The sequence below is a fragment of the Myotis davidii genome, unplaced genomic scaffold (assembly GCF_000327345.1).
Source record: "Myotis davidii unplaced genomic scaffold, ASM32734v1 scaffold240, whole genome shotgun sequence".
Taxonomy (NCBI): Eukaryota; Metazoa; Chordata; class Mammalia; order Chiroptera; family Vespertilionidae; genus Myotis; species Myotis davidii.
This window is the reverse complement of record NW_006292334.1, coordinates 684,611-696,018: the sequence shown is the minus strand read 5'-3', so window position 1 is coordinate 696,018 and position 11,408 is coordinate 684,611. Positions and strand designations below refer to the sequence as shown.

Genomic DNA, 11,408 nt, shown 5'->3' with positions numbered 1-11,408 from the left:
GTTCTCTCCAGCGAAGTTCTTCTGTCTCTAGGTTCTGTGTAGGTTCTGTCTTCTAAGTTCTGTCTTCTAAGTTCTGTCTGTCTCTATCTTGTTACATCTGTATTTATACCAGTTGATTCCAATCCTATCGATCTCTATTCCAAAGGTTAGGGCGTTTCTTATCTCCATTCCAGGGAGTAAAGATTATGTAGCTTAAGCATGATTGTTCATAATTAAAGTGATTAATTACCCGCCTGGCACTTAGTTAAGGGGTTTTATTCTCTCTCTAACTTCAGGGGAAAATCTCTACCTGGGGAAACAACCTTTCTCGGAGAGGTGACCTTGGTTAAAACACATAGTGCCAAGAAGGTGAGCAAATATATTAAGAACAGTATGCCATATATGCCAGGTCCCGTGAAACAGCAAGGATGGACCGGCTCCCAGCAGTAGAATCCAAGGGTCAAATGTGAGAAAGAAGACGGTATGGCCAAACCACAAAAGAGTGCATGGCTGTCAAGATTTCCATTGGCCATTATCTTTGGTATTTACTCTCATCACAATATGGTGGACAGTAGCTAAAGAGAAATTAAGGGCCACATGAAGACTACTGTTATGGACCAACCCTGATCTTCCAAAATTGCATCTGGCATGAAGAGATGTAGTCATTATTTCTTGAGCTATGAAGTAATAACTTTTAACTTGCTGGGCAATAATATTTAACTTGTTGTCCTAAGGTTGCCAGAGAGCCTCTTTTTAAAAAAATTAAAATTATATGGGTAACACTGGTAAATAACATTACATAATTTTAAGGTGTACACGATTATAAATTGACATCAGCAAAGCTAGAGGTTGACGTGAGGATCACAAGTCTCACAGTTGCATATGGCGGGTTTCTGAAACTGAAGGGGTGGTACCAACTATGGTAAAACGAACTGGCATTTAGGAAACTCATCACAATGGCTCCATGCGTATATTTTATGGCCCCTAAATCAACTTATGTGAACTGGCTCAACAACGAATAATTATTATATATTTCAGGAATTGTGCATTGTGCTGGAGATATAAAGATGAATGAAACTAAATAAATTCAGTAAAGTGGTTTAGGGTCGACCTATGAACCAGGAGGTCCCAGTTCAGTTCCCAGTTGTGGGCTCGATCCCCATTGTGGGGCATGCAGGAGGCAGCCAATCAGTGATTCTCTCTCAACATTGATGTTTTGGTTTCTCTCTCCCTCTCCCTTGCTCTCTGAAATCAATGAAAATATATTTTCTTAAAAATAATAAATTTTTCACTGTTTGATGGAGGAAACTCACATTAATATAGTAAAAATATGCCATTTGGATAAATAAATTATAAATCCTAGAAAAATGAGTTTTGTATTATTCTAGGTAGTGAGAGACATATCAATGTCAAATGTTTAGAATAAAGGTTAGTTAGCCAATTAGAAAAATTACTTTGGTTAATGGAATAATTTGACTTTTAAATTGGGACTACCCAGAAAATTCTCAACTATAATGTCTCCATAGGTGGATGGTTTCCACCTTCCCTTTGAGCTCAGCTTCCCTGGTACCTCACATCACTCACCAAAAGTTAACCCATTCTATCCACTTATGCAGAAAACTGCTGCTGGAGACTTTCCCTGACTCTAAATCACCATAATATTGTGATTGCTACATCTGAACAACCAGTAAGTACTAATGTGTTTATAGAGCTATTATGGGTTAAATTTGGGGATTGGTAAACCTTTAAAAGTAGTAAGCATGCAAGAATTCCAGCACCTTCTAACTCTAGTGGCTGGGGGCAATTGCCCAATGGGTCATGCGGGCCTTCGGGGGCATGAAACAATAAAAGATATTTGACAAGCATGCAAAAAGTTTATAACCTCTGAGTTAATATGGTGTCCCTTCCTTGGACACACACTTGCATTTTAACAGAGACCTATAGGGAATAATGTATTAACTTAGTGGTTTTTCAAACATTTTTTAATCACTGAACCTAGCCTATATAATAAAAGCTTAATATGCAAATTGTCCCCTCAGGAGTTTGACCAGGAGTTCAACTACTCACTATGACATGCACTGACCACCAGGGGCCACGCAGAACATGGCAGGAATCAGCGACACGGCGCTGTCAGTTGGCAGCACTGGAGGTGCTGCCGGCCCTAATAGGCCCCGACAAGAGCAGGACCGCAGCGGGATGGTGGAGCAGGTGAGTGGGTGGCACCAGGCCAAGGCAGGGTGCCAGGCAGGGCTGTGGGGCTGTGAGGCTGGGAGTGCAAGCTGGGACTGCAAGCCTAGGGGCACGAGCTGGGGCCTGATCCCCACAGGCCACCCCAAGGGACCCTACCCATGCACGAATTCATGCACCAGGCCTCTAGTTTTCAAATAAAACCTAATATATGCAAATAAATACATGTGCCCTAACTGGTTTGGCTCAGTGGATAGAGCGTCGGCCTGCGGACTGAATGTTCCCAGGTTCAATTCCGGCCAAGGGCATGTACCTTGGTCGCGGGCACATCCCCGATAGGGGGTGTGCAAGAGGCAGCTGATCGATGTTTCTCTCTCATCGATGTTTCTAACTCTCTATCCCTCTCTCTTCCTCTCTGTAAAAAAAAATCAATAAAATATATTTTAAAAATAAGTAAATAAATACATGTGCAGCTACTCTGAAGCAGAGATTAGAGAAGGCAGATTAAGTACATTTTTTAGCAAGGGGGGTTTTAATTATGTGCAATTTATAACACATATATGACTGCTATCCTCGTTTATATTGGAGCTGGCCCCCACATCAAATATTCTGCATCCTTATAAGAACCAGAAGACCAAAAAAGAGAGAGAGAGAGCGAAGGGACAAAGATACTGATCATTCGTTCAGATGTACTAGGGAAATAGCTATGTTAGGAATCATACCCGTAAGTGAATGTCAAAAATAAACGAATAAGGTAGAAGAGAAAATTTAGAATAAATTAGAACATTAGAATAAATAGACGTTCTTAGCATCCAAGTTGATCTGAAATTAGAAAAAAAAAAAAATGCTGCTATTGGTTAGCCAGGATTCTGCCTTCAATGACCTTAAAGATTACTCTGTCATTGTCTGTTGAAATCCTAGCACTTTTTTTAATCCTAGTATTTTTTAAGGCCCACCTGAATCCCTCAATATATCCTAATGTTCTTTGTCAGGCACCACCCCTAGAGCACCTCCCTTTCCAAGGAAGGCAACGCTTGAATGTTGGGTCTTGAAGGTGCTGAGGGGTGGGGAGAATAACGCAGAAATGAAGCTTCTGTCCTCATTACTTAGCATCTGTACTCAATTCTCTGACTCTGCATGTCAACTTCTGGCAGTGGGCTTTTGTCCTGGATGCTCCAATTTTGATTTCAGAACCTTCATCAGTACATGTGACAATATTCTTCTTTTCTGATTCTAATCTTGTTTTTCACTTAGTGATTCCCACCTTCATTTGATTTTTCCTGCTCCCTTTCTATCTCTTCAGCTCTGGCCAAGATCTGCACACTCTGCCTGCTCTACGTTCCCAGGAAATGCACCTGGTTCTCGCCCATTCTCCCCTATTTTTCTAGGAAGAAGATTCCTCTGAGTTAGTACAACTTCACAGGGAATTGCTCCCTGCTGTGCTGCACTGCCACAGTGTTGATGATTTACACTATTCAATGTCAATATGCCTGTAGTGGCAGGTTTACAACATGGATCGTGTGGTTCACTCCACATCTGTTGTACCTATAGTCATGTTTCTCAAAGTTTATTCTTTGGAACACTTGTTCCAGAATCATAATGAAAAATTCATATTCCCAGGGCCACCTCAGACCAGAATTTGTCTTGATAGGCTCCATAATGCTGAATTTTAATAAGCTCCTCAAGAGATTTTTTTTTAGGCATACTAAAGTTTGAGAAACATAGATCTAGAGTATAATTATCCATCTCTGACCCCCCCCACATTCATATATCACCTATCATTACCCTTGGCATGTAGTGCCTTGAACATGGGATAAGAAATGAAAATGAGAAGTCATAGACCTGGCCCCCTTACCTCTCATAGCTCCCACCAGAGTCAGAGAGCTCAGATGCTTATGGAAGGCTTGCCCCAAGTTCCGGAACTGCACTCCCTGCAACTGTACCCGGCTGGGCTCCTCTGGGAACGACTGAATGATGATTCTGGCCCCCAGGTCCCTGGACCCCAGCATCTTCTCACTCTTGGAATACAAACAGTGCTGCAAATTACCTGAAATACAGAATGCAGTGAGACACATATAGGCCTGTCTCGCAGTTTGAAAGACAAAGCATTATTGCCTATTTCATTTAATAATCTTATTTTCCTTTTACTTTGATTCTCCTTTTTTAATTATTAATTAAAACATCCAATAACTAGGACACGATGTTGCCTTCACTCTATTATTCCAGAAGCCCCCAACCCCAAATCAATTACCTTAATTACTGTCACAAAGAGGCTGACTGTGGCTCACAAATTGAACCAAAATAGATGTTTATTTCAACCCAAAAGACCAGCTGGAGGAAGTGTGTAATAAAATGAACTTCTCGTGGTTTATAACTGTAGGGAACAAGATATAAATACTGAATGTAATTGTGGCTCTTTTAGTCTTAAACTGTCCAATGGGCTTCCCATTTAATTTTCTGCTTTCTGGTTTGGAGACAACACTAATGCCACTGAAGAAATAGCCAAGGGCTCCAGCCCCTGCACCAATATCTCCTTCCCAGAGAGGACAGCAAATTGTATGGATGTAGTACACACAGATACCATTGCTACAAAGTGTGGTCACCTCAGGATCCAGAACTCTTTCTGTTGACACATGGCATGTGGTGGTATGAACTAAAAATCCATCTCCTGAATTGATTTTTTATTGTCCATGTCAACAAACTAAAGCAGAAGTGCTACTAATACAAAAATGATGTATCAATCCATAGTAAATAATCCAAAAAGTTCTGTCACTTGTTAGCACCCAGAGAATAAATATATAAGAGGTGAATGAAGAGCTGTTTTATATGCTTATTATTTATCACATTTTTTAATATATTTTATTGAGTTTTTTACAGAGAGGAAGGGAGAAGGATAGAGAGAAACATTGATGAGAGAGAAACATCAATCAGCTGCCTCCTGCTCACCCTCACTGGGTATGTGCCTACAACCAAGGCACATGCCCTTGACCGGAATCAAACCTGGGACCCTTGAGTCCACAGGCCGATGCTCTATCCACTGAGCCAAACCAGTTAGGGCGATTTATCACAATTTTGACGATGTTAGTGGTCCCTAAAATATTTAAGTGGTCAGGATTCATATTATTGTGTTTAGCTACCTCATTCCCACATGTCAGCCCCACAGAAAGAAGAGGTGAGTGACATATGTTTTTAGTGAAGCTATGAATTCTGCTTTACTTTGAGAATTTTGTAGTAATGTTAAAGAGTTGTGCTGAAATCAGGGCTGTTTTTTTTCCCATTCGAAGCTAACAGCGTTATCATGACCTAAACCCAGATGCATGGTCTCACTTGCAGGATGATCAAATGCAATGTTTTGCACAATTTGATCTGAAAATACCTGCATGAGAAACCCTACAGTGTTTGAAAAGAATTCAGATCTCAATTCAGCAGAATTATTAAAGTTGGCAGTCAATGGATTCTAACCCACTGCATCCAAACATTTTTTGGAATGACACATTTGTGAGCTAGAAGACTGAGGTGGTGGGGAGGTAGGGTCTACATCCCTCCCTCATGACCACATCCTAACGTTATCGCCACCTGTGTCTATATGTAGATGTGATTCAAATTTTTAACTCCATCTGACATTTCTTCCAGGCTCCGGACACTACCAGATGTCTCAACTCTGATGCTGGCCTGGAATCTCAGACTCGACATGAACAAAATTATACTCATGACTTCCACCCTCCCACCCCAAAATCTGTTCCTCTTCCCAACTCAATAAATAGCCTCATCATCCATCCAGGATGCATGCCTGGGAGTCATCCTTGACACCACACCGTCCTGGACCAAATTTGACAAATGATATCTTCACAACATGTGAAAGCCTCGTAATCTACAGCCTGAGAAACCAAAACATAACCTACTAAACTAGCCATCCCTGAAATAGATGTTTAATAGGCACATCAGTGTGATCCAGTGCCTGTTATTCTTCTAGAAGATAAATTGACTTTCTAACCACTTACTTAAAGTACGTGGTAGTTCACTCAGAAAACAAACTCCAAAAGTGGGGGTGGAGGGGAGGGAAGAGGCCAACAAGCCTCATCAGTAAGAATGTGCTGCCTGCATTCCAGACTTGGGCACTGAGCAGTTTTCCTGAGAAGTTTAGAAAGTGCTTGGAATCAGAGGTAAGGCTACAATATAACCTCAACCCTCAAAATTTAATTATTTAACATTTTTCTTTCCAAAAGAAATAGTTCATTACTCAAGTCAATAATGTTGTCTACCTCTTTCATGAGGTTGTCGAGGGCAAGAAATCAATTTACCAAGAGCATTGTGAAAACTATAGAATATTATACGCACATGCAAAGGTTAAGGGTTTATTCTATTTTGAAAGAAGTCAATAATGCCACATATCATTCGACAATAAGAACATTCTTTTTCACTCGTTGGACCTCCCAACAAAATACTTTACCTTCTGAAGTGTTAGCCTCCTGGCATGAAGCAAGGAACTCTGTCCTCTCACTGGTGAGATTTCCTCGTATGATAATCCTCCTGCTGAGCCGGGCCACTGTGGCCTTCAGAATGTGGTGCTCTCCAGCTACCCAGTTCTCTGTGAAGTTGTGAGAATATCTTTCAAAAAAAGAAAGAAAGAAAGAGACACATCTGTAGATACCACTCTGAATCTTATCAGGAATAGTAAGCTACTAGATTCACGTAATACCCTATGTGGGGGGTCTATTTCTTTCAAAACTCAAATACAAAAGAGTGAACTATTGGCACAAATAAGTGAAAATTAGGAAACTATGATGACTATTGCTCTGACCACCTAACATGGGATTTCTAGAGTTTTACAAGAAAAATTACTTAAGAAATACTAGTATAAATCTGCAAAACAGTGCATGCTTTGTAATTTTTCTTATCAAAACACTTACCATTATTTAATTAAAAATACATCACTAAAAGACAAAAAATATACAGACACCAGCACAGTTAAGACCTCATCTTCCTTCATCTAAATGGACCCAAGCTGTCACTCAGTACCTCAAGGGTGATCTCAGATACAGGTCTGCATTGTGCACAGTTTCCACAACGACAATCTCTTCCATGGGTCTGGCACCTTCAACACCCACTCCACTGATGATGACAACTTCATCTCCAGAGTGCCAGTCCACAGCATCTTCTAGAGCCAATACTGTGTCATGGACAGAGGCAGCTGCTCGAAGATGAGTGACAATTACTTCTGGTAGTGAACCTAAAGCAGTGGTAGGAAAATGTGCTTTCAGACATTCAAATAGCTAATATAAATGTGGTATTACTCAGCCAAAGAATCCTGTGAACAAATAACCTAGGAAAGTAAGTTTCAGGCTCAATAAGCACCAATGCCTTCACTTTTTCATTGTTGTTGTTGTTGTTTAATCTGTCACATGGCAACAATAAAAGTAATCCAGCATTGAGAATGGCATGATACAAAAAACACAGGAATCGGAGTCAGACTTACAACTGAATCACAGTATTGCCATATTCTAACCATGTTCCTTTGGGTAATAAACTCAACAGTGGGCTTCAGTTTCCTCAGTTATAAAGCAGAAGTAGCAGGGCCTTCCCCCCATAGGGTTTTAGGAGGATTAAATAACATAATATTCATTAAACATGTGTTTTGGACCTTATCACATAATAGACCCTCAATACACTGTGCTTTGAGTATGAAATTTTACCACCCATTTCTTATTCCAAATAAAAACAGATAGCTATTCATACTGAATTTCTAATCTAAAAACTTCAGCTCACTTTACAAATTGTGTTAGTAGAGCACAGAGTCAAAATTATCTCAGATTGTCCTGAACCATGTTGTATTAAATGATCTTTTCAAACTCTAAAATTGGGTGGGTTCCACAGAGCACTGCTATGCAAAATTGAAGGGTAGCTTGTGTCTCTAGGAACTTTGGTTTCTGTTGGAGTCCACAGCATCCATCTGATCCTCTGATGCCAGTAGGCTACTCCTTCACTGTCAAAGATTCAAGAAGGTAGACTGTCTCCCAGTTGACTCTGGCCTTTTCCAGCAAGGATCAAGGCAAAAAAAATTTTCAAGACATTATCTGAAGCAATACTTCAGAAAATACATGGCTAACTCCCAACTCCTTCTTCTTTCCTCAGTACATTTCCTTCCTCCTTTGCAATAGATCATAATTTACCTTTAGCCCACAGCAACTTCCTGTCCTCCCCTATTGCACTACAGTAATATAATAATACTTGAATCTCTAACTACAGGGGTGGCCAATAATAAATCATTTTCAAATCATTTTAGATTTTCCTCTTTATTTGTCTGTGTATGTATGGGCACTTGCACCAATAATGTTGTTTTTGGCTTTAAAAGGTCTCTGGGTTAATGATGTAATTTCTGAAGTTTACTTGGGCAATAATTTTATCTTAAAAAACATTTAGAGTCCAACATGTCTAATTATAGGGCAGGTAAAAATTAAGACATAAATCATCCCAAAAGAAAATAATTTTAATTTTGTTCCTTGTTTGTTTTAACCTTTGGGAACAACAAAATTAAATAAAGTTTATTTATTATATGTATATGCACATATATGTGAATTTCTATGATTGGTTCTTCAATGTTTGCACAAGAAAATCTCTAAGGAGCAAAGAAAGTGTTTATCAAAGGCAAAATGCTATTAAAATCTGTGATCAATTGTTCACAATATTCAATATGCAACAAACACCTACTATGCACCTATCAACATGCAAGCTATTCATGGAAGAACCAAGAGTAGGGATAAAAAAATATTTCTCAATTAATCATTCTTAATCAAATAAATAAAAAATCAGAGAATCTTTGAAGTGCATTTTTCATTATTAACATAAATTTATGTCCTTTCAAATGTTGACAGAGCCTCTATAATACAGTAAAATTATTTCAGAATGTACTCACTCTCATAAAAAATATGACACGAACATCAAACATGCATGCTTCATAGTCACCAGTTGTATTTCTAGCTATGTAGGAGATAGCTATTATCATCTCAAATTTGAGAATGTCAAAATTATGATAATCAGCTGAGCTAGATTCTCTGCATCTAGCTTTTATTCTTCTGGCTATTCTGCATTATTTTTTAAACTTTGCTAAGTTATTTTAATTATATCCCTTCTTTTTCACTTAACCTACAGCATCTGCCTACAGTACTCAGGAACAAAGCACCAAATTCTCTTCCTGACTTAAGATTCTCCATAAGTTTACTCTACTTTATAGTCTCTGACTCCTTAATTAAGTCTCCATTCCAGGAAGCCCAGTCTCATTACCTCCTGTCATTTGACAGGATTACTTCCATCTCTATCCCTTTGCCCATTCTGTCTCTTCCACCTGAGTGCTCAGCCTTCTTCATGTCGCCTATTCTTCCAAAACACAAATCAAGCCCCACCTCTTCCAGTGAATTTCAGGCAGCATTTCAGCCCATGCTATGTCCACCTCCTCCCACAGACATTACAGTGCTGTGGGTCTTCCTTATGCAAAAGGCCTATGTGCATCTGAGACTTAGGCATGCCCAAGCATATCTGGCTAGTTGATGGGCCATTTGTGTGAGTTGTGTTATTAGTGAGGGAGAAGCGTACACGAGGAGCAGGTGAGAGAAAAAGATGACAGAGACAGCATGGGATCTGCCTCAGATACGGATTTTCGTTCCTGACCAAACAGACCACTGAACCTGAAGAAAGGAGCTGAAGGAACTCTCCAGATGGATTTTGCACCTGATGCTCCTCTGTTGGGATTTTCATCAACTCTTTCTTCAGAATGATGTTAAACTTGATTCCTCAGAAAAGCCCCTGAGACCGCCCTAACGGGGTCAAACCCTCCCATCACCATGTTCCTCTCCTTGCCAGCACTGAACGCATTGCCATTTGGCCTCTATTAATGCCTTTCTCTATTTGTCTCCCCTATTAAACAGGACAGGAGGAGTTATGCCTATATTTGCTCACCATGATAGCACCAATGCCTACTATACTGTCTAGCATATAACAGGTGTTTAATAAATATGTACCGAATGAGGAAAATCATGACTGAGTCATGGAGAAACCAGCACTCCAAAGTTTTGGTGTCCAGGTGATTAGGTAGGACGCTGAGTGGCAAAAGAGGAAGTCACCGTGCTTCATCGTGGGACACAGCACACTGTACACCTCAGGGTATGACCACCTGGGCAGCAAAGAAAGCCTGCGCCTTGGCACCCATGTGTTCAGGACTCTCATGGCAGGTATCAGCAGCGGGGGCTGGGATGAGGCAGCCCCCAGCACCTCCCTAAATGGAAGACAAGGACCAAGAAAACCAAAATAGGAGGAATGGTGCATGAAAGATGAGACGGGCTAGTTGATGAACTCATGAAATTCGTCATGAGAATATCTTCAGCAAGCAGGCAGAAATGCTGGAAAAGGCTGGAGGTTCTGTGAGAGCTGGGGGAGGCAGGCAGTAAAATGCTTATGATCACTACTGAAATATCTCAGGTTGAGCAGGTTCGGAGAGGCCTGGAGAGATTTCAGTTATATAACCCACAGTCAGTACCATGTATTTCAATACTAAATTAGTCCATAATTATTACAATGCATGTGTCTTATCCCCCCATGAGGACAGTCAGCACCTTGGATGCAGGATATTGCCTTATGTTTCTTTTATATGTGTCAGAATTCCAGCATGGTCCTAGGCTCACAATTAGGATTCAACACATAAGGATTTAAATTAACTACTTTGAATATTGCCTTCCAGATACTTTTCTGCAAATCTCCATCAGATATATACCTAAATGAGTATATAATAGCTAATCTGTAAAAATTACTACAAAAACAATTATTAAGCACTTAGAACAAGTTCTATGCTAAGTAGTTTTACTCTAAAGTAAGAATTGTTTCTGTTGTTGGTTTTCTTTTAACAGATCATACAGCCTAGAAAGTTGAGATACTTCAAGGACATGATTACACAGCAATGAGATGTCAGCAGCAAGTTCTGAAACCAGGTCTTCTGGATCCAGAACCAAAGAACTGGACATATAATGGAATTCCTGACCTCTGGAAATATCTACAATTAATTTATCCAATCAAATTTGATTCTTAAAACATTATATTCCTTACTTCATAAATATTATTTAAATGCCACACAAGGTGGAACGACTGCTTCTCTGATGAAGAAGGCATTGCACACATTTTGAACATGAGTCATTTCACCTCACAGCTCTCTTAAGAAACCCAGGTTGGGCAGCTGCCTTCCTTTCTCTACCACC

The 11,408-nt window shown here is 39.9% G+C and overlaps 1 protein-coding gene across 1 annotated transcript in view; it reads right to left on the bottom strand.

Moving 5' to 3' along the window:
- The window catches only part of PKHD1 (polycystic kidney and hepatic disease 1 (autosomal recessive)), a 406,355-nt gene that overhangs the window by 235,538 nt on the left and 159,409 nt on the right, over positions 1-11,408 (bottom strand). Inside the window, exons 39-41 of the mRNA XM_006765722.1 lie at positions 7,186-7,396; positions 6,617-6,774; positions 4,022-4,213 (exon numbers count right to left, since the gene is read on the bottom strand). Of these exons, the coding sequence (XP_006765785.1) occupies positions 4,022-4,213; positions 6,617-6,774; positions 7,186-7,396 (561 nt within the window). The remainder of the gene's footprint in view (positions 1-4,021; positions 4,214-6,616; positions 6,775-7,185; positions 7,397-11,408) is intronic.